The following is a 24,706-nucleotide window of genomic DNA, read 5'->3' on the forward strand; positions in this document are numbered from 1 at the left end:
ATTGAATTGAATTGAATTGAATTGAATTGAAATAAGACGATGGAGATGAGTTCTTCCTAGTTTAAGTGCAAAAATCATATTAATCTGGCAAATCATCTTATTTACCTGTTTAAATCAAAGACAAATACTCATTTTAAGAAAATTAGTGTTCAAAATTGCAGCAATGTGCTAAATGCAAGTACCTGCCGGAAACTTTGCATCGGTACTTAATTAATTTTGAATAATTCTGATCTTCGTCAGGGTTTCTATGTAAGAGACCAGAGTTAATGAAATAAATGTTGCTCTATACGGTTCCCTTTTCTAACACCTTTTGTTCTTGTGTCTTAGATCCTCATTCCAGAGTGATCCTGAAGTCAAAGAGCTGCAACGACCTGCTGAGCTCCTACATCAATGCTAACTACATACGGGTGGGTAGTACAACATTATGTTCCCCACTTTTATATGCTCTCCTTAGCTTTTAGCTGTATTTACTGTTTGCCACACACAGAAAACCGGATCCACTAACTAGTCTGTGCCAGTTGTCTGCTCTCACTAACCAAGCTAACCATGATAGCCTGCTGCTAACTGTAGGAAAGCAATAGAGCTGTGCAATTTTCCCAACCATTAAGCCTCCTGCGCACCACCATGAATCATTTTCTGCACCTTCCCTCCCTTTGTTTTCGTGACAGAAACTGTGATTTTTGATAAACTTATCCACAGTGAACATTTTTAAAAACCCAGTTTATGGTCGATCCATGTGGACTGGATATCTGGTGATGGTTTGCTAGCAAACTCAACAGTATTAAAATTCCTTATATATTTTATTCTTCTACATATGTCTCGCTTTGACTTGACTTTCTTTCTTCACTGCAAAAAGGGAACTAAGAGTATGTAAAATTCTCTTGAAATGTGTGCATTTTTCACCGATTTGAGCAGGTAAAGGAGACTATTTGCGAGTGGAACGAGTATTTTTGCCCTTAAAATTAGATAATTAGATAGTACACTGGGAACAAGATGGTCCAGATGAATTGTTACTATTTTATGTTAAAAAATCTTGTTCCATTGGCAAGTAGTCTCATTTACCTGCTCAAATCAAAGACAACTACACAAATTTCAAGAAAATGTTGTTTACTTTTAGTTCCCTTTTTGCAGTGTTTCAATTCAGGTTTATTTATATAGCGCTAATTCATGAAACATGTCTTCTCAAGGCTTTTTCCACAGTCAAATTCAGTCAGATTATACAGATTGGTTAAAAAAAAACAATTCCTATCTAAGGAAACTCAGCAGGTTGCATCAAGTCTCTCCAAGCAGCATTCACTCCTCCTGAAAGAGCGTAGAGCCACAGTGGACAGTCGTCTGCATTGTTGATGGCTTTGCAGCAATCCCTCATACTGAGCATGCATGAAGCGACAGTGGAGAGGAAAACTCCCCTTTAACAGGGAGGAAAACCTCCCGTTAACCACAGAAATTACACATTGACCCAGGAGTACTTTCTATGGTAGATGGTAATAGAGGATGATCTGCCTCCCCTGATGATGTCACAGCTAACAGAATGCCAGACCAGGTGTACCTTCCATGAAGAGAAAAAAGACATAGAACAAAAAGTTAAAAGCTGGAATAACAAACAATGCAGATTGGAGAGCAGTAGGAGAACTCAGCAGAGTGAGAGAAATAGACCCTGATGTCCTCCAGCAGCCTAGGCCTATAGCAGCATAACTACAGAGGTAGCTCAGAGTAACATGAGCCACTCTGACTAGAAGCTTTGCCACAAAGGAAAGTTTTAAGATTAGTCTTAAAAGTAGACGGGGTGTCTGTTTCACGGACCAAAACCGACTTGTTTAAAATTTGCTGAATCTTCAGATCCATTTAGCTCTGTTGTTCTCATACATAATTGGTGTTTTCTGTGCGTCTAAAGCCTCCAGTTGTGCTGGTAGTTTCTTTCTGTTAAAAGCAGGTTATTTATTTCCACTTTCACCACATGCATGCTCTGGAGGAGGGATCACGCCTTGTCTCCAACCTAATGCAATCTCCTGTATTTTTATTTGATAGAAAACTGTTTTCTCCATTTGGAAACAAACTGAACTTGGCTGAATTGTGTCAAAACTACGACCTGCAGATTTCTGCCCAACAGAACAAACGACGATCGTAAACTAATCGGGGGAATCTGAACATCTGCATCGAGCTTGAAGTAACACAGCTGCTGTCCTTCAAGGCTTCATTGTGTCTGTATTTCTTGGATGTTTTATCAGCGGTTTTCTTCATCAGTTCACTGCTTTAATTGCTCGTCTGGGGTGTCTGCTGCTTTCCTTTGTTCTGCTGGATTCCTCGCGCTGAAACGCTGTGAAAGTGAACTCCAGCCGAAGTCTGTAATGTCGCTCTCAGACCCTCACACAATAGACCACCTTCCTGTCAGGAAACGCTGCAGAAAAAGTTTAAACTGTCACACTTGAACTCTTTGTCCTGCTGTACTTAATATCTCTGGACCTGATTGGGAAAACATTCCCGGTGGTGGCCTCAAAAACACCATGCAGTGTTATATGCATTATATTATAATCATGTGAATAAAGGCCTCCTGGTAACACTCACCATGTCCTCACAGGGTTATCTAGGCGACAGCCGGGCCTTCATCGCCACTCAGGGTCCCATGGTGAACACGGTGAACGACTTCTGGCAGATGGCGTGGCAGGAGGACTCGCCCGTCATCGTCATGATCACCAAACTGAAGGAGAAGAACGAGGTGATCTGAGGTTCAGGCGGATCGGACCGTTTTGATTGGCTGTTGGTGCCAAGAAAGTACCGGTTTAGTGGAGCCGGTGTAGGTACCAGATCGACTCGGGTCCTGCGCCTTCTGATGACGTCACTATACATGTTTGGTTTAACGTTTGCTCAATTGTGCAAAATATTGTAATTGGTCTGGACAACTTACTAAAGTAATTATAGCGGGATTACGGTTTGTAAACTGACAATTTTACGAAGAAAATCGCCTTGGTCTCTGCGCCTCCCGATGACGTCACATTATGGCAACGCCACTCAAACAAACTACATTGAGCCCGCGGTCTGCATTTGTAACGAATCAATTTTATTAAGTTAATTTAGCGGTTTCTTTTTTCTCAAAAGCTTGAACAAATATTCAAGCCATTTTACAAAAAAAAAAAAAAAAAAAAATCAACAAATATTTGACAATTGGCTGAGTAATTAAATTTTATTTTAATTAAATTTAATTAAATTTCTCTAAGGTTGTAACTTTGATCCTGCAAAATTACCGATAAAAATTGTCAGACTACCACACAAGTATTCCAAAATGATGTTAAAAGTTTTCATGCCTCGACTAATTTACAGGAAAATAACCGTAAATTAACAAAATAAAATTGATTTGTAACAAATGGAGACCGCGGGCATAATGTAGTTTGTTTGAGTGGAGTTGCCATATATAGACGTCATCGGGTAGCGCCGGAGCCGATCTGGTACCTACACCGGGAACCCTATCTGTTGATGGCAATACAATTATTTCTACGAGCATTAAAAAGCATTAAATTAGGGTTACTCATTCCTGTATAAACACTGCGTCTGAAGAGTTTAAGTTCTTCAGAAAACAATCAGACGTGGGCTGAAGATGAGCCCTACATGCACAGGATTAGTTTTACCTAGGGACCTTATGTGATAAGTAAATTACCCCCTACATCAAGTTTTTAAGTGGCGCATTCGCACGGTATAACCGAAGCCTGAGATTCTATGAAACTTACAGAAATCTGCGTATTATGAATGTGAGAACAGAAGCAGTGCTGCCAACTCCACTTATATGGCACTTTGGGCTCTCTCTTTTTTTTAAAGTCGCTTGTAAAATGGCTTGTTTTTGAACGTGCAGTCGCTTATTTGTGCCCGTCATTTTTCCAATAGAACCCTTTCCTTCTGTCCATCGAGCTGTGCTGCGTTACAGGCGGCGCGAGCCGGTTAATATCTGTCCGGTTATGTTCTCCCCGACAATTTCACCTACAGAGAAAGTCGAAATGCAACATTAACTGCATGCTTTTCTACAGTATAGACCCAATGCAGTATCCATTCTTCACTGGAAGCAAATAAAAAATGCGCCCAGGAAACAAAACTACCCATGCACGCATCGGATTCAACCCGTTTCTGTCCAAATCACAGGTCCTGTGATAACAATCCAATGCGAATCAGCATCTCTATGAGTTCAGCAAATTATTGTAGGTAATTTGCGGGGGAATTTTCACTTTACATATTACTGACGTGTCACATTCGCACGGGATTAAAAAAACAGAAAACTCTGTAATTATTACAAATTACATGCGGTGCCTAGTTAAAACGAAGCCTTAAGAAAAAGCCAGAAAAGGAGAGATGTTGGTGTTAACATTAATCCAGAGGTTATTGCATGTTAGATGGGGATGTTTCCAAATAAAGTTGCATTAGGACAAAATAATGTGCAACAAATTACACGAAGTACGGAAGAGGATTAGGGCCACTCAAAAAAAAAAAAAAAAGTCTACTCAATTCTGACTTTTTTGTCAGAATTCTGACTTTTTTGTCAGAATTCTGACTTTTTTCTCAAAATTCTGACTTTTTTCCCCCTCAAAATTCTGATTTTAATTTTAGAATTCTGAGAAAAAAGTGAGAATTCTGAGAAAAAAGTGAGAATTCTGAAAAAAAAGTCAGAATTGAGTAGACTTTTTTTTTTTTTTTTTTTTGAGTGGCCCTAATCCTCTTCCGTACACGTAGAGATTTCATGGCTTGAAAATATATCAGTTTTAATTCTGACCTTTTTAACCTTAAAGTCTGTAAATCTTCTTTAAAGCGCTGAAAGCTTCAGATGTGTGTTTACCGAGCGCGCCGTGTGTGTCTGCAGAAGTGTGTCCTGTACTGGCCGGAGAAGAGGGGCATCTACGGGAAGGTGGAGGTTCTGGTGAACAGCATCAGGGAGTGTGAGCACTACGCCACCCGCAGCCTCACGCTGAAGGTAGGCTCTCTGCTCTCCTGCACCCAGGTGTTTTATGAAATTTTTATTCAGATTCGGAAGAGATCGGCAAGACACAAATAAAAACACAAACACTGTTTCTGTTAGGATAATAGTGCCCATATTTATTATTCCCCACAGAATACAGCAAACAAACAGCAAGCACTTCACACACGCAAAGTAGAAAGCATTTAAAGCAACATTCTTTCAAACAGGCGTGATGTTCAACAGGTCTGTTACCATGGTATAGGACTGGGAAGCCGGTCAGTCCAGTTAGAGCGACATCAACGCACGAACCCACAGCAGACTTCATCAACTGAGGGCAGTCCCCTCCTTTTTATACTAATAAACAAAGTATTAGATGGGAGTGAGAGTGGCCAGTTCTCTCTCTCAGCTGATCTGTTCGTCCCGTTTCCAAAACATGTTTCCAAAACCAAAACCGTTCCCAGCATCTCAGCAGTGTGTGAAGCAAAATAACATTGCAAACTCAGAATACAGCAAATATAAGCAAAATAAGGAATACCGAATCAGTCTTTCCCACAACACATTGTCATAGGTTCCCACCACAAGTTAAAACAAGTTATAGCAAAATAACACATGTGGTTCTCAGTTTTATGTGAGAAACATAATAATAGAGCACGAGCATATTTTTTTTTTTTTTTTTTTTTTTTTTTTTTTTTTTTTCCTTTATTTAACCAGGTAAACCCCGTTGAGATCTGGATCTCATTTTCAAGGGGGACCTGGGCAGAAATATGCAAAAACACTACAACCTGGTTACAAAAATAAAACCAATTAATACATATGCACAAATATAAAACAATAAAAACAATTTAAAAGCAGTGACACTGTTTCATACAAGCTTGTTGTCTATCTTTAAGAACCGCTCGAAATAAGTCCAATGAAATAGTTTCTGACATCTTGAGCTCAGACTGGAGCTGATTCCACGCTATAGGAGCCAACACACTGAATGCTTTCTTTCCTTTATCAGTTCGAACACGAGGAACATGTAGAAGGATAAAGTCATTTGAGCGTAAAGCATGTGAACTACTAGATCTATGCAAAAGAGAGCTTAAGTAAGTTGGTGTTAGTCCAAGTAGAGATTTATAGATCAGGATCATCAAATGATTGTTTCTCCGAACACTTAAAGGAGGCCAATCAGCTTTTGCATACAAATCACAATGATGTGTCAAACGTCTACCCCCAGTTATAAACCTTAAAGCACAATGATAAACAGTATTCAAAGATTTCAGACATTTGGTTGAAGCATTCATATATAAAACATCTCCATAATCCAGAAGTGGCAGGAATGTTGCTGCAACCAATTTACTTCTAGCTTTGAGTGAGAAACACGGTCCATTTCGATAATAAAACCCAATCTTCATTTTCAATGTTCGTAATAGATTTGCAATATGATTTTTAAAAGAAAGTTCATTATCTAGAATAAAACCAAGATATTTATAATTACTAACAAACTCAATTTGTGCACCTACTGCAGTGGTAAGGAATAGAGGGATTTCTGGTAGTTTAGCAGAGTGGGAGAAAACCATTGCCTTAGTCTTATCCACATTCAAAACCAACTTCAAAGTTTGTAACCGTGTTTGAACTACATTAAAAGCAGACTGTAAATACTGTAGTGCCTGTGATAATGATGAAGAGTTGCAGTACATTATTAAGTCATCAGCATAAAAATGATAAAAAGCATTTGACAAGTTGACGCACAAATTATTTATATAAATGGAGAATAAAAGTGGACCCAGAATTGAGCCTTGAGGTACGCCATTTAAAATAGTTAAATTAGAAGACGTGTAGCCAGCTAATTGGACTCTCTGGGTTCTGTTTGACAAGTAATCAGCTATCCACATGGTAGCTTGATGTGAAAGCCCAATTTTGTGTAGAATTTCAATTAAAAGCGTGTGATTTACTGTGTCAAATGCCTTTGATAGATCGATAAACAAAGCAACACAATGTTTTTTGTTATCATGAGCCTGGATCAGATCATTGAAAACCTTTAAAGTTGCAGTAACAGTACTATGTTTTTTTCTAAAACCGGACTGTACATTTTGTAAAATACAATTGAAATCTAAAAAATTCTTTAGTTGATCTGCAACTAACTTTTCAAAAATTTTTGCTAGGATACATAATTTAGAAATTGGTCTGTAATTGTTTACCTGCGATGACTCCCCACCCTTGAATAGAGGCAAAACAAATGCTGATTTCCAGACACTAGGGATTTTATTAGTGATTAGACTTAGATTAAAAATATGAGACAATGGCTCTGCTATAAACTCTGCAGCCAACTTTAGAAAAAATGGATCCAAGTTATCTGGCCCTGCCGCTTTTCTGGTGTCTATGTTCCTCAGTTCTCTAAGAACCTCAGTTGTACAAATAGGGGAAAAGTTAAAAGAGGTGGAGTTACCATTATTATTCGAAAACAGTTCATCGTTATTTGCATTTTGGCCGAATGAATTTAAGTCATCAAATAGAGAACCTACAGAAATAAAATGCTCATTAAAATAATTTAAAATTTCTAATTTATCAGACACCATTTTACTTTTTTTCCAAACAAAATTAGGAAAGTCACTCAGTGGCGCCTGTTCAGTAGCTGATTTAACTGTTTTCCAAAATTTCTTTGGATCATTTAAATTTTTTGTCATTTCCGCAAGGAAATAGTCTGACTTTGCTTTCTTAATTGATGATGTACAATTATTCCTCAATTTCCTAAAACAAAGCCAGCTCTCCTCAGTATTGAATTTTCTTGCTCTAGCCCAAGCTGTATCTCTTTGTTTAAGCAGAGCCCCAATAGCTGGGGAAAACCATGGATTATTTCTTCCCTTCACCCTAATTTTACGTACAGGAGCATGTTTATTTATTAGTCTTAAAAATTCTTCATAAAAATACTGCCAGGCAAGGTCTACATTATCAAAAAGAGAAACCCTATTCCAGTTAAAAAGTATCAAATCATGAATAAAAGCTTGCTCATTTAAGTGTTTTAAATCTCTTTTGCTCAAAATACGAGGCTTAGATTTTGGTAACTTGAGATTTCTAACTATACCTACAGCACAATGATCACTAAGATCATTTGCAAAAACTCCTGTCCCTGTATATTTATGCGGAGCATTTGTCATAATTAAGTCAAGGAGTGATGATTTTGATGGGCATTTGTTATTGGGTCGAGTGGGGTAGTTTATTAACTGGGTGATATTTAAAGAATCACAGATAGTTTTTAAACTATCTGAAGATGCTGTCAACCAGTCTAGATTTAAATCTCCTAATAAAACAAATTCATTATTATTTAGGTCAGCTAGATATTTGTACAAATTTGGAAGTGCATCACAGACAGCAGAAGGTGGTCGATAACACCCTATAACTGTAATATTTTGAGCCTTAGTGAATTCAATTTTTAGGGCTAGAAAATCAAATTGTTTAGGAATAGATACAGAGGATAACAGTGTGACATGAAAATTGCTCCTTACAAAGATGGCAACACCACCACCTTTCTTAAGGCGATCACAGCGAAAAACATTGTAACCTTCTAAGGAAATATTTTTGTTTGTAATGGATTTGTTTAACCATGTTTCCGTCAAGACTAAAATATCTGTATTGGTAGATTCAATCCAGATTTTAATCAGGTCTATCTTGGGCAAGAGACTACGAGAGTTAATATGTAAAATACCAAGACCTGATCTGGTTTTGAATTCTTCAGGTGTGTCAAAGTTATTGAAAGTTGGACCTGGATTCGGTTGCACATTACCTGACAGTAAAAGTAAAAGAAGAATGAGTCTTTTCCATTTACCATTTACATTTGATACCAGGCTGGTACTCTTGTTCTGAGCAAGGTGTATAAGAGATAATTCATTTAACACAAAACAGTTCCTTAAAACAGACAAGCACATTAAGGGAACTAAGTTATCTGTTGGTATATGATTTAAGTCGTGCCAGTGGGTAATAAAATCTGAAGGAGTCCAAATTGTCTCATCGAATGTCATGAATCTGGAGTAATTCTTGAAGGAGTGAGCTAAGTTATTATATAAATCCTCAGAAGACTTTGGTGCATTTTCAAAGGTGTAAACACCTAAGAGCTTCTTTATTTGTTGCTCTTAGTTTAAAACTAACCAGTTTTTCCCAAAATACTTTGTCAAAGAACAAAAATAATTCTTTAATATATCACCAGGAATGCAGCTTCAGGTTAAGGACTCACCTGTCCCGTGTGTCTGAACAGTGTGGGAACCAAACCCGCGTGCTGCAGCATTACTGGTACACGTCGTGGCCCGACCACAAAACCCCGGACTCGGCGCTGCCGCTGCTGCAGCTCATGGCCGACGTGGAGGCAGACAGACGTGCCGCCGCCTCCGTGGGACCCGTCATTGTCCACTGCAGGTACCGACGTGCAGCTCGTTTCCCCACGCCTGTCAAAGGTCAGAAAACATTCCATTACCCATGTTCCTTTGCTCGCAGTGCTGGGATTGGACGGACAGGATGCTTCATCGCTACGACGATAGGCTGCCGGCAGCTGCAGGTGGAGGGAGTGGTGGACGTGCTGAGCATCACCTGCCAACTGCGAGCCGACAGGTAAAACACGACTTTTTATTTCTTTTAAAGATGACTTTATTATTGCGTTCACATTTAACCCCTTTTTACTTTTACTTTATCACTGTTTTTGTTATTTGTTGTTCGAGCTCCTAAATATTACTCTACATTTTAGTCCCTTTTAAGATTATTTTTTTTTTTTACCTCTTTAGTGCCTCTGATGTTGTGTTTACGGCGTCATAAACTGTCTTTATTTGTTTGAATTGACATGCTTTGCATATATTTTTGTCTGAGTTATGTTTGATTGTTATTCCTATTATTCTTATTGACTTTACTGTCATGTAGGAAGTTTTTCATACAGAGTTTACTTTCATCTCATAGCTCCATGGCTGTTTTATTGTGTTCCCTAAGATTAGCAGTACCTGGGTGGCAGATTAGCTCGTCGGGCCAAGGTTTTACCGCAGAAATGGGCTCTTGTTCTCTCTGTAGCTTTGATTTTTCTTTTTCTTTATTAAATATCTTTGAACAGAAGGTGTCAAAGCCGTTAACAACCCCCAAAAGCAAAGTTTTGTCTATCAGGGATTCCTTTTCAGAGCCTGTAAACATAGACATATCGTTTTTCAAGAATTGCAGCACTTTCGTGTGCGCAGCTCGGGGAGCTGGCCTATTGGTTTCCAAAGTATATTTATATATTGAATTTAGTTTTTCTCAAACAATCTTTCATCCTTTTATGATAGGTTTGACCTTTAAAGGAGAAGTCCGGTCAAAATCAGAATTCAAACTGCTGAAAGTACTTTAAATATAAAACTACTACATTCTGTGCAATAAATTATACGTTTTTTTAATTAAGAATAATTTTAATTTAATCATGTTTATGTGGAGGAATCCATCTTGTTCAAGAATAGTCATCTCCCATTTTGTGACGTCACTCAGCGGACCCGCTGTTGAGCAACGACGCACTATTTTCCAAGATGGTGACAACTGGACCAGCGCTGCAGCGGAGGAGAGATCGCGCTGAAGTGACTTGAGTTATATTTGCCCCCTAGTAAATAGGGCAGGTGGTCATTATTGTATAAATATTAAAATATAAAAGCGTTCCAGCACATGCTGGGGCGGAGGGATACCACATCACATGTGGTATCCCTCCGCCCCTCTGGTCGGTAATCATCCCCGCAAATTCTAAATTAAAAATTCTAAATTAAAAAATAACTTACCGAAAATCCTCGCTCTCATGTCATGTTCAAAACATTCTTCTTCGAAATGGTCGCTGCATATGACGTGTTTTCTCTCTGGCCAGAAGTTAGATGGCAAATCCGCTCTGTTCAAGTTGGCAATCCAGCACCGAGCCCAGTGGCTTATGAATCAGAAAGTTGAAATAAGCAATGTTTTTTCTACTTTTACCAGTTGTGTTGGAACATCCAATGGCCATGTATGTGAGCATTGTTGCTGTAACAATAGCTCTTTCGAATGTCAATAGTGAAGTCCTCTGGAAATCCGAAAAAATTGTTGATGATCGCAGCTGTGTAGAACGGCTCCTATTGACTTTGCTTGGAAAGAGCGGAGAAATGCTGTCGCCGCTCCGCTTTTCCACGTCACAGGATGTGATGTCAGACGGCCCTTACTACGGGCGCTTTGAAAAATAGCCGATACGTATCCAAATTAGTACCTCATATGCAAGTAGAATAAATCCCCAATTTTTGGGGGTGAAAATATCGGAATTGGGTTGTCCACGTTGCTATGAAAAAAATATATATATTGGTCGCATATGGGTAAAAAGATTTCCCTGCAGTGTGCACTTAGCATAGCTTTGGCTTCTCTGTCCTAAATTTGTCTGTAAAATAACAATTTTATTATGATCTGTCAAAAGTAATAGTCGGCAATGAATGTCATGCGAGATTAGGTGGAGATGTACTGCTCTGCAGTTAAACAGGATTTTAGTAACATCTCAAAACAACAAAACAATTAACAGAATTTTGGTTTTAAACTTTAGCATGTTATGCTAGCAGTTAGCACGACTAGCATGATTACTAACAGTAACAGATCCTTAACCTTGCCTGCAGGATGACTTCTCGTGTTATTTGTTTGTTCACAAACACACGAGAATTCATCTTTTGCCGCTCCGGCTTCTACCGTTTGTGTCCAAACGGTTTGGGCCAATCACGTTGCAGTATTGTGGTTTAAAGCGGGATACACTGGTGTGTAGAAAGCAAGCGCTGCTGAGCCCACAGTCGAACCAACATGATTCCATCTTTGAAAGAACAGCAAGAAGTGCCTTGACTAGCTTACCTTGTTGTGGTTTCTCATGGCGCCTGCTGCTTTCGTTTTAATTTGATACCACGATTGGCTAAAACCAACCTTGGTAGGCGGGCACTTGGTGTCGCTTTGCCCAATCAGCTCAGAGAGTTCTGCTGAATGTCCCTCCTTTCCCCAAACGGATTCAAATGGATCAGAACCACATTGATGATGTGCAGAACATAGAGTGCTGCACATCATCAGTCTGGCTGGCCAGGTTAATAGATGCTTCCCTTAACATTTTTTAATCCAGCGTGATGATGGGTCCCTGCGCAAGAATCCCCAGATTGCTCCCCGTTCGCCACTCAGTGTACCAGCACGTTGCTCCCTAAGGGATGCGTTACACACAAATACTAATCTCCCCTCTGTGGGTCTATAAAGGGAAACAATAATTCATTTTATTTAACTGAATCTTTTTTACTCAGTAACAACCTCCACACTGAAGATGGTTGCTGTCAGAGCGACCCGTGAGCACTGAGGGATGGTGCGTTCATTTAGACCAGGGGTGTCCAAACTTTTTGCCATGGGGGCCAATAATGTCCCGTAGAAAGTACTCAGGGGCCACAAAATTAAAACCTTTTTTAATTAGAATGGCAAAAACCTTCTTGTTTTTTCATTTTTACCTGCTCAACAATAAACTAAACACACAAATACTTGAATAAAACAAGCAAATTAGTCTGATTTCTGTACAAAAGGAATCTGTAAATTATTTTAGATGTGAAGCATAAAAATACTATCGCAGGTTCGCCCAGCAAACAATGTCCAACTATTTGGGTTAATCGTCTTTTTCTGTTTTCTTTTTTGTGTCTTTTCAGCAACAAGAAGTGGATTAGTTTGGGCTTACTCTTGCGTTATTTTACAGAGTTAAATAAATGGGTGCATCTGAGTCTGCCTTTTGGTAAAACGTTGTGGTCTTATTTATTATTGACTTAAATTAAAAGCAAAAAATATAGCTGATAAAGGATTAAAAAAAATGTTGCTGCACCTTATATTTTCCCTTTTAAGAAGATTTTAATTTGTGCTTCTTTTTTTTTTTCAATGCCTCATATCAGTGAAAATTGCCCAACTTTTTAAAAGTCAACCATCTGAACTGGCAAAACCAAATTTAAGCCACTCTTGAACTGGGATTGAGGGCCGCCCAAAATCATTCAGTGGGCCACAAATGGCCCCTGAGCCACACTTTGGACACCCCTGATTTAGACTGTCTGAAAAATGCAACTTTTAGCTTCTTTGGTCAAAAATCTATTGTCAGTTTCTTCATTGTTTTTCTTTTAAGTGAAAAAACAGTTTTAGGTTTGTTTTTTATGTTTATTTTTTTCAGGTTTATGCTCAAGTGCGAGCCGCCAGAGCTGACAAAGACTCCTGAACAGGCGCGAAAGTCCAGTTGAATCCTGTTTTTTACTGTTGCGATGACAGACATTTATGTTTTTTATGTTACTGTTATTATTATTAATGGACTCAAATCTGAAAAATTAAGGGTGTAATATCAAGTCATTTGAGTTTTATGGAATTTTAGTCTCCCTCTAATGAATTTTTTTTTTAGATTGATTAAATAAAATCAGATTTAGTGCTTTATTCATCCTCATTTTGTCTCCTTATGCGGTCTCTCTTGTGCAGAGGAGGTATGATCCAAACAGGCGAGCAGTACGAGTTCGTCCATCACGCCCTGAGTCTGTACGAGGCCCGGCTGTCGGCCGAATCCGGCCAGTGAACGCCCGCCGCCGTGGGACCTCGGCTTCAGACCGGCCGGGTTTTTATGGAAACATGTCATGAGCTTTGGGAGTTCTCTCCCACCGGGAGACTCTTTGACGTTGATGGATGACAGATTGTGTAAATTGTGAGCAGCGACGGGAGAAGGAAAGAGGAGAAGGTAAATTTCAGCAGTAGGGATGTACCCCTTCTTCTTCTTCTTCTTCTTCTTCTTCTTCTTCACCGCCGGGTGTGTTGTTGGCGAACAGTGACACTCCAGGGACTTCCCCTGTCACCCAGCTGACCTCTGGATGGCGCCGTTTTTAAAGAAGCTGACAGGATAGATTGACATTGTTTGATAACACCATGTGACACGTGTCTCTGTGTCTTATAGAATTTTAAATTATTTTTTAATGTGACGTTCTTATCAGATAGCTTTTTGGAACATGACTGTTATGTGGTTGCACCTTTAGTTTTAGCTGCTGTGGAAGTATTTACCCGACACGGTCAGCCCTGTTTGTGACCCCTGTGAGCAGCATTTTACCCGTCACATGGATTTTCCCAACATAAAGTCAGAAAAAAACTTCGTGTTTAGCAAAAGGGTTTATATTAGGAAGAGTTTTTAATCAGAAAGAGAAGGCAGAAATTAAACTTTAAGTTTTTCAAACATTTGTGGCCGCTAAACGTTGTTAAACCCCGTTTTTGTTCAGATCTTCCTTTTCCCTTTTTAAAAGTAGAGGTCTGAGATCCAGGATTTTATGATAATCAATAAATTGCCGGACAATCCAAAAAACAAAAATCCACATGAATTTATCTGAATATATAAAGTTATTAAGGTAAAGTCTACTTGGCCCTTGCAGGAATATAAACTGGCTTAAAGGTTTTTCTGTTAAAATGTCAGTTTAAAGGTTTATTATTCAGCTAAAGTAGCTAAACTGTCTCTGTATAAGCACTAAATTTATTCTTTAATCATATTAGATAATTTTTTTTCCAATGACAACAACTGGGCCACAGCCATTTGAATCATTAGGGACACATCTAGAACCTGCAGGACACCTTGAGCTGGACAGGTGGACGAGATCATTTCACTTGACACATTTCACTTGATAATCTTACATTTCATGATGTAAGATTATAGTGTAAACACTTAAAATAAAAAAGAACTCCTAAAACAAGATAAATTACACTAACACTACTAAAGCTAAGGTGTTTTTTTTTTTTTTTTTAAATCTTGGTAAGAACCAACTCATTTGCAGTGAATATTAATAGTGTTGAACAGCAAACACGTTTATTGATACATATTTGAGCAACTTTGACAACAAATGTTGATCCAACCTTGAAGTTCAAATGTAAAATGAAACGTTTTTAACGTGGTATTCTTAGACGCCCAACTTTAGTACCTTGTAGATCATCCGTAGCGAGCTGACAAGCTTCCTGAACCTCTCGACTGGGATATTTGCCCATTCTTCACACACATAACGCTCCCGAATGGCATCTTTTTGAATATTAAAACTTTTGGAAATCTTCTTATACCCAAATACCTTTCAGGTGTAATAAAATAATGTCCTCTCTGTTTTTCTGGGAGCTCCTTTTTCTTCCCCATCACTGCAACTCATCTTAATCCCTTCATGGGTGGCGTTTATATTTAATAAACATCACAGCTGAAGCACATCGCTTCATTGGGATTCAACTCCACTTTAAGTCAGAAAAAATGTCAGACTTGGGTTGAATAATTGTGTCATGGCTGTCTTTGCTAAATATAGTGTACACAAATGCTACATAAAGCATTGTCAATGTTGCTCTTATGGATCACTAAACTCATAAGGAAGTCACCCAAAGCAGATTCTCGTTCTTTAAGGAGACGTTAATAGATGAAACAGTGAAACGTTGTTAAATAATTCTAATTGCAGCTGTACAGCAGCTTAAAGCCGGGAACGTTGTCGTGGAAAAAGATGTGCAGATATGTTTTAGACATTACACTCTCATATTTTTTTTTAAATAATTTCCACTACTGGTTCAGATTTAGACCAAATCACATGAAAATTAGACAATTTCTCCTGGGTGCTGAACTTTATTTTTTGTCGGTGAGTGTATATAATCCAGTTTATCTGCTGGTTCTGAGCCCCTAAATGGGGCTTTTCTCAGCCATAACATAAATGTTTAAAGCTAGCAAACCAAGCTGTAGAACAATAAGCTTCTGCTATAGTAAAGAAAAGCAGTTAGAGTTGATTTTAGCTTTAGTGGCTCAAAGTTATACGCTTTAATCTTGCTGTAGATGATACGCCGTTCTGACGCAATATTTAGTTAAAAGAATGAGTCATTTGCTGCCAAATAATGTCTGTAAAATATTTTTTACTCGTTGAAGTCTGAGAGCTATAGGTATATTTGTTTAAAAAATAATAATAATGAAAGGGTTTGATGATAGGAGGAAGATATTTAAAGAAATAAAATAGACAAACCCCATTAAAATGTTTGTAGATGGTTTTAGAGGTTGCGTTATTAATCTAAAGGCTCTGTTGTGTAGCTAGGTCAAATCTAAACTAAAAGAATTCTCATTGGCTGGTCCGACACAACAACCAATCAGAACAGACCGGGCTATTTCAGTGGCAGTCTCTGGTCTTACAGAGACAGGCAGTAAAATTAGGAGTTTCAGATAGAAATTTATCATGTCTTCATCTAATTATCAGAAATATAACAAAAATACTTTTTATTATTAAATAACGACCACGTCTTTTTTTTTTTTTTTTATCAGCTGGTTTGGCGTAAACAGACTTGGCTGTGAAGCGTCGTCATAAGACAGCTAGATCCATAAATGTTTTCTGCTGAAGCAGAACCAGCAGATTGATTATATTTCCATTTATTGAAATGATTTTGCTTTTTTACTTAATAATTCCAGAAAGAAAATCCAACAAAATGAAAAACTTTATCAACTTTTACTTGTAATTCTTCAAAATGTTACCGTAAAATGCTAAAGCTACGCTCTCTAGACTTTTACAAACAGATAAATAAAATGTATAAATTGTGTGTGCCACGTTGGCCTGTTGTTGGCAGTATTATCAATATAAGTAACTGTTAGGGAAATATAATTTAATAAAAACTATTCTGAGAAGAGCAGAAATTAATTTTTCCTTGAACAGATTTGTTTCTTTTATCTCTAACAGCGATGATAACCCCGCTTTATACCAAAAATGTCAAATAATCTGTAACAATGGTGCAGGACTTCTATCAATGTGGTGTTGTTAAACTTATGTAATACATGATTTTGTTACATCAAAGTAATATGTTTATTTTTCTACAGTTTTTACATGTTTTGAGTGGCTATCAGCAATTTAAATTTTTTTTGTTTTACCATTTTTTTTTTTTAAATCTGCTACCATGATTTTCTTTAAATGATTAGGTTAAGAAGAGCTGGATGAATTTAAAAAGTGCCCTATAGGTTATAATCAGAAAGAATCAAAGATCAGGAGGACAATCCACATGGAAACCCGTTCATCTCAATGTGAGGAGGGAAAAACTTATTAAAACAAATAATGATAGAAAACTACTTTTTTTTTTTTTTTTTTTTAGGATTTTAAGACATGAACTCATCAGTCATCCAAAGTGTTTCAATTAAGAAAATACAAATACAAAAAAAAAAACAGATTTATTGTGCATTTTAGAGAAGACTGTGTTATAAATCGGAAATATTGAGATGTGTTTTGTTTGGGTTTGTGTGTCCAAGTGTTTCGTAGATCTTAGATTTCTAACGTAATGCCAGTAACGAAGAACATGGGCTACACATGCGTCTGATGGACTCTGTGTGAACGGGACCACCGTGTACAGTACATGTACATATAAGTGCTATTAAACTTGTGTGTGGAGTTGAGTTTCTATCCATAGACCACAAACACAAGTATCTTGCTGCTAAAAACTGGGATTGTTGGGACCGGAATGAACAGATTGCAGAGAAGAAAGACTCTTAAAGACTTTTTGTATGTACAGATATATTTTTATTTACTCCTTTCATTATGATACAATCATTGGACATAAAGCTAGGGACCTTTTAAGTCTACAAAACCCAACTGGCCTCCTGGTACCACTATCACTCGCTTGTTTCACTTCGGGCTCATCCAGGATTTGGATGGAAATTCGGACGTCGGCGTATCCGCCCTGGCTGAAGTGAAAGTGAGTTCCTCTCAGCGCCCCCTGCAGGAGCCGGTACAACAACACACACTGCCTCTGACGTAGTAATGTGTCTACTCTGTATAGTAGGATGTTGTACATTTTGTGTACTTTAATGTTTAAGGTTGTTGACCAAGATTTAAAGGGACCCTAAATGCTTTTAGTTCAAAGGTAAAATCAAACTTGTCAATATGTTAGCATATTTTTAAATGGGTACAAAGAAAGTGGTCCGATATTTCAGTTCATCAATTTTTCTCAAACTACTGGCTGCATATTTCAGATTTTAAAAAGTAAACAAGGAAGTCTTTATCGTACAGGGAGGTTTACACATGATTTTAAAATCAATTTCACTGATCTGTAAAAGGCACATCTCTGGTTCTTATTTATTTACAACTCACTATGTGGGCTGAGGTGTTCTGTCTACAGTCTCTGACCTCTAAGGAGGACAAAAAGATATAAAAATTACATTAACATCAGTTTTTACATCAAACTTATGAATAAAAATTATAAATAAGAGTATAGGACTGTGAAATTTCACCCATACACTGATATTTGAACTGCTGGTTTGCCACTTAAGCATAAATGATGAAACCTGAAACTAAGGGCAGTGACATTATTCATTAACCCTCAGAGCATTCTTAGGTCTCTGCACCAAGTGGGCAAACTGCTTTTGTCTGTAGCTACATGAAAAAGCTACATTTTATATGAAAATAAAAGTTGTTGCATTTAGCAGAAAACTGAAAATGGCACCATATACATGGCAAAACCAGCTGTGTTGTTCCAACCTTGCTTTACGTCTACTCGTCAAACTCGGGTCTGTGACTTACTCCCTTCATGGATCAGGGGTTGCATAAGTGGCGGGTCGATTCCAACCCTCCAGTCTCTGTCCTGAGCTTCATTGGGGTCTTAAAATGTCTTGAATTTGGTCATGAAAATTTAAAGCTTTAAATAGTCATAGCATTCAATAAAATTTTATTTATATTGCGCCAATTCAAAACAATTGTCATCTCAAGGCTCTTTCCAGAGTCAGACTCCATCAGATCCTCCAGGTTGGTGAGAAAGTTTCCTCTCTAAGGAAACCCAGCAGGTTGCATCAAGTCTCTCCAAGCAGCATTCACTCCTCCTGAAAGAGCGTAGAGCCACAGTGGACATCATTCGTCTGCATTGTTGATGGCTTTGCAGCAATCCCTTATACTGAGCATGCATGAAGCGACAGTGGAGAGGAAAACTCCCCTTTAACAGGGAGGAGAACCTCCAGCAGAACCAGAACCAGGCTCAGTGTGAACGCTCATCTGCCTCCACCCACTGGGGCTTAGAGAAGACAGAGCAGAGACACAGAAAGCACAGAAGCTCACATTGACCCAGGAGTACTTTCTATGTTAGATGGTAATAGAGGATGATCTGCCTCCCCTGATGATGTCACAGCTAACAGAACACCAGACCAGGCGTACCTTCTATGAAGAGAAAAATGACAGAGAACAAAAAGTTAAAAGCTGAAATAACAACAAAAAATGCAGACTGGAGAGCAGTAGGAGAACTCAGCAGAGTGAGAGAAATAGACCCTGATGTCCTCCAGCAGCCTAAGCCTATAGCAGCATAACTATAGAGGTAGCTCAGAGTAACATGAGCCACTCTGACTAGAAGCTTTGTCACAAAGGAAAGTTTTAAGATTAGTCTTAAAAGTAGACGGGGTGTCTGCCTCACGGACCAAAACTGGGAGTTGGTTCCACAGGAGAGGAGCCTGATAGCTAAAGGATCTGCCTCCCATTCAGTTTTTCTATGGGTCTCAAATGACATTTATTTAGGTCTTAAATTTGTTTGCTTATTTAGGTTTTGCCTTTTCTATTTGTGGCACTATTTCAAAAAAGTGCATTTATGAGCACAATTTGTGGTTAGCTGATGACTTTATGACAAGCAATTGTGACTTTTAGCAATTAGAAACATTGGGGTCCCTTTAAACTGTTTGGGCACTACGAGTCATCAGTCTGAGTACACTTGATGTTGATTAGTGCACTACGGTCTTACTAATATACGTATGATACATGACTTGTAATGTACTACAAGCTAACTTGAATGTTGTTAATGGTCCAGAACATTAGCCACTGAGTAGTGCTGTAACCTTATCTACTCTACCCTCATATATACTGTTACCTGTAATCTGTGCAATAAATACGCTGAAGATAAGAACTGTGGTGTCTTCACATAACATCATAACAAGTGGGCCCTAAACCTTTTGCATCCCAGGCCAAAACTGCCAAGTTGACATTACTTAGGGCCATATTTTTATCCCAACTGAAAACACAAAATTTATTTTGAATTCCTGCTCAGTTATAAATTAAACATGCAATATTTTAATGAAAAAAAAAACTGTTGTTGGTTCAAAAATGTTCTTAGATGTTTGCCTTAATGAAAGAAAGGTAAAGTTTCCTAATTTGTTGGGTCAAATATTTTCTATTTTGTTGATGTTGAAATGTTTTTCTTTTGTCAATTCCCAAACATCTTTCTTTGAAAACTTTTGCTGTATTTAGCCAAGTTTTAATGAATGGGTTAAGTTAAATAAATATAATCAACAGCAAAACTAGCAAAGTACAATAACACACAATAAATAAAATTCTACAAAGGGGGGAAAGATAACAAAAGAAAAATACTTTGTATTAGGAATGCAAGTTAATGAGTTAATCTAAAGTTTATTGATCTTATTGGTCGACTAACGATTAAATGATTGATTTCTTTAAAACCATAGTTATATCAAGTTATTATCAAGAGGGTCTTTCTATAACATGAAGGGTTCATTTTATTTACTATATGGTGAATGTCAAAGGTACATAGCCACGTTATATCCTTAAAAAAACATCAAAAACTGTTTGATCATTATAAAATGAGATTATATACACCAAGCCTCCATCCTGATTATGTTTTGATGGTCCTTTTTGTGGATAAATAGCCCCAGCGTTGGGGTCGTACTTCCGTTATAATTGTAAATAAACATGAAAAGCTTTATTTACTAACAAATTAAGCAAAAACTGAGCAAAAACAAAGCATAAAACACCAAAATAACAACTAATGAATAATCTTTCATTAAAACTTTGTGTGCAACCAGTGTGAGCTATTGACGTATACATTAAAAAAAGTCAAAGGCACATCATTATATTTTACCAGTTTATTGTGCTCCTGGTATTAAGTACTGACTGGATAAACAACATTTGTGGTTTTCTCCCACATTATTAAACTTAGACATATTTAGAAAATATAACAAAACAGGATTCTATTAGGTTACTGAATAGAAACAAATAAGTTGAATCATCAACCATGCTTTTGGCATCATGTCATGATAGACAAACTGTGCGGCCCATAAAAAATATCATGTTACCAATTTTTGCGTAATGCCTTCCACTTTTTCATCATCCCGTCCGTTCCTTTTGAGCACATCAGTGAGTTTTGGTTGGGAAGCTGACCCTGCTCCGCCAGGCAGCCCGGCTGAATCGAGCTATTTAGCTGACAACTTAAGGAATTCATTGAATTTTTATATTTAAAAACGGAACCGCATAAAGAGTGTTTTGCATCCCTGTTGTCAGTAAACGGTGGAAAAATAATCCCACCCCAGACTACGTTGTGGAGTGTGCTGGATGGTGGCGATACCACAACGCTGAAAGAAGGTTTGGCTAAGCGGACGTTATCAGTTTATCAGATTGTACAAACTTTAATCTGATTAACCATTATTCGACAATAAATGGTAAGTCAATTATTTGTTTGCATCCCTACTTTGTATCGTACTTGACATATTTCATTCAAGAAGAGTTTTCTTTGAAAACTTCATATTGGAAAAATTACAATAAGTGTCAATCTGTATCAGCGCCATTTGCTGGAAGGACAAATTTGTACTATTATGGAACTGCGGTCACTCAAAGTTATTGCAAGGGCCACAAATGGGCCCCGGGCCACACGTTGGACACCCATGCTCTTGAGACAGATTTTATTTTTTGTGATGTGTTTCGCTGAGTATTGTCTGAAGTGGGCTTTGACAACAAGTCTTCAGTCCGTTTGGTATTTTTACGCCGCTCATTAATGAGCTACATCAAAAGATTAAACCATATAATTATTAATTTAGCAGGGTGGTGTCAGTTGGTAAATTGCTTTAAGTTTACTGGTAAAAGTTTTCTGTGATATTGTGAAACTTCTGTTCCTAGAAACTCTAGCAGTGAAAGAGGAGGGCAGCAGGAAGGAAGGAAAGAGGCGTGGATGGCTAAATGTGGCTCAGACCAGCTGAAACAAAAAGAGTTTGGCCTTTAACCCGCAACACTGGTTAACAAAAGAGTCGAGTCCAACGTTTTGTGGCTGAAATTAAGTCCCTGCTCGCAGCCAACACATTTATGAGTCATTGAGTTTTAACAATGAGGACCTCGTTGATATATTTAATAGATGATAGGAGTCTATAATGATGAAACAATATCAGGAAAATGTTAATAGGAAATTAGCTGAATATTGTAAAATTACGTTTACTTGACTAGTTGAACCCAGAACACAAAAAGGCCAGTCTTTCCTCCTAAACGTGCGGTGTAATAAAAATGGTGCTTGATAATCATGATTGGACAGAGGTAAAACATTTAGAATAATAAATCTCTGACAGAATGCTGCCATAATACAGTAATTAAAAAGTGGAAAAAATAAATCCCTTTACCAGAGGTGGTGGGATTAAATGGCAGCAAATGTTAAAATAAGGATGGTATTTTAAATGTGGGTCGTTATGTTATACAGATTTTATCCAAATTATATATTTTATTTTTGGAAGTTCTCAAGTTTTTATTATAGTATATTATAGGTGATATTTGAGCTTTCTTATAAATTATCCCTACACATTTATTAAAAATACTGTAAAGCACATGTGTCAAACTCAAGGTGCGCAGGCCGAAATCAGCCCGTCAAGTCAATTTATTGGCCCTCATGTCGTGTCAGAAAGTAAAGGCATATATCCTTTTATGTTGTATAAAGTGGCTAAAACTGTGCTTCCCGTAGCAAATGTTGATTATTTTTCGGTGTAGTAACAGCATCCTGCCACTAGATGTCAGTTTTTCAACAACACATTAAAAAAAAAACAGAAATCTCCAAAAAGAGAAAAGGTGATGCAGAATGATGAGTTTAAAGTATAACTCATCCCAATATCAACTTTTTTTTGCAGAAGAACTGTATAAAATGGGCCTAAGGGTGCTACTTTTGTGTTACTGTGCATTTTTTTTCACTTCTATGTGAACTGAAATGATGAAATCAAAAGTATCATCTATACAGGTGCAACCTGCGTTTTTAATGACTTCATGATGGCAGAGTGGCCCAAACATTGAAATGAGTTGGGACACCCCTGATCTAAAGGGAAACAAACACATATAACATGGTTGGGTACGTACATGATTGGCTAATTGTCTCTAAAGCTGGCAGAAATTAGTTTAATTGAGGTGATGTAATTATATCAGTGTTTCTGAGACAATTCGCTGCATATTGCCACCTTGTGGTGCCGTTACTAGAGTTTTGACCTCCGGGTCAAACTGGGGAAAAAGGCAACCTATTAATTATATAAGCTCGTTATGTGCAGCGCCAACTTTAAGGCTTGTTAGACTGTTTGAAAGTCTCTGTCCATCTTTAAATCAATTAATTATAGCAGCTGGGAAATATAGCCACTATAAATTATGGGCCATATTAGGACAATTCTGGTCAATTTCTAGGCTTTTTACTGTTGTTTAAGTATTTCACAAAAATAGATTACCGTATGAAAGTATATGTCAATAAATAATTTTATTGAAAATGTACTTTGATAGTTCTAGAAGTGGATTTATAAATGTATGCGGTCAAAAAAATTAATTGCCAGCTGGTCCCAGTCTCACCTAGGGTCAGTCCCTGGGATTAGCCAACAATCTAAACATAACAATAAGGTTATCGTTTTTATTTGTTTAAAATCTTTATCTGTGAAACTCGGTTCTTCTTGGTCTGTTCATATTTCATAACAATAAATTAAATAAGAAATAAATATCCCAGTATACAGTTGTGAAGAAAAGGGGGCACGCCATTAAACATTCAGTTTAAAAAAAACAAAGGTTCAGATATTGAAGTCTAATATTATTGTTTTTTTAATGTATCATTAAGGTTTATTCATAAAAAGATATCAGCAAAAAATGCATTTTATAGCTGAGGAGAAAGTTAGGACACCCTAATAACCAGTTTGACCCCCTTTGGTTGAGGTGAGTTCAGTGAGGAGCTTCTTGTCTCCATCTACCCTTTGACTAGGCCATTCCTGGACATGCCATTTCTTACTTTTCAGCCAATACTTGGTACTTTTAGGTTGCAGGGTCCAGTTCTAGTTCTTTATGCATTTTGTTTTTACACATCTGAAGAGTTCATGCTAGGAGCTGCTGCAGTAATGCGTCCTCAGACCATGACACTTCCCCCTCCGTGCTTCACAGTTAAAAATTAGGTTCTTTTCACGAGAATATTGTACTTTTAGATTTCTGTCCAAACACTGTTAGTCCTGACATCCTGCGGTCTTTGTTGATGTTTCCTTAAATTGAACTGAATTGAACGTCCCTCCCTGGTCGGCACCTTTCCATACAAGGAAATGGCTGCTTTCAAAATCTTCCAAGGCTAATTTAAATCACTCTTCTGATTTATACGTTGCTACTGTCTTCTTCCTGGAGGCCTTGGCAGGCTCTTTGTATCCCACCATGGTGTTCCCTCTCACTTCAACACTCAGAAGGCTTAAACTGATCAAACCTGCTTCAGAATGCTGAGTGTTTGTGATCTATTCATGTGCTCCTTATGTGAGACATCTGTGTTTATCTGTAGAGTAAAAGCAGCGTTCTAATTTATTCTTCAGAGCCACCAAAGCAGCAAAATGACACTTAGAAATGGAGAGAACTTTTATCCGACTCTGTATTTTTATCATCTGCCTGTGTTGTCGGAGCGGCTAGGTGTGCTGCTGTTTCTCCTGCAGGGCCTATTAATAGTCTCCATCTCCGCTGGGTTTGTCGTCGTGCCTTTGCCGTGACTCAGGGCTGTCGGCCCGATTCAGGAAGTCCGTTTGGAGAGTCGGAGCGTCGACACCTC

At 37.8% G+C, this 24,706-nt stretch overlaps 1 protein-coding gene across 1 annotated transcript in view; it reads left to right on the forward strand.

Annotated features, from left to right (window-relative positions):
• Nucleotides 1-14,552, forward strand: part of ptprr (protein tyrosine phosphatase receptor type R) — a 61,953-nt gene extending 47,401 nt beyond the window's left edge. Inside the window, exons 11-16 of the mRNA XM_012868667.3 lie at nucleotides 328-407; nucleotides 2,579-2,716; nucleotides 4,841-4,951; nucleotides 9,168-9,325; nucleotides 9,404-9,517; nucleotides 13,385-14,552. Of these exons, the coding sequence (XP_012724121.3) occupies nucleotides 328-407; nucleotides 2,579-2,716; nucleotides 4,841-4,951; nucleotides 9,168-9,325; nucleotides 9,404-9,517; nucleotides 13,385-13,478 (695 nt within the window). The 3' untranslated portion in view covers nucleotides 13,479-14,552. The remainder of the gene's footprint in view (nucleotides 1-327; nucleotides 408-2,578; nucleotides 2,717-4,840; nucleotides 4,952-9,167; nucleotides 9,326-9,403; nucleotides 9,518-13,384) is intronic.
• Nucleotides 14,553-24,706: the final 10,154 nt, after the last annotated feature.

The sequence above is a fragment of the Fundulus heteroclitus genome, chromosome 17, assembly GCF_011125445.2.
Source record: "Fundulus heteroclitus isolate FHET01 chromosome 17, MU-UCD_Fhet_4.1, whole genome shotgun sequence".
NCBI classification, from domain to species: Eukaryota; Metazoa; Chordata; class Actinopteri; order Cyprinodontiformes; family Fundulidae; genus Fundulus; species Fundulus heteroclitus.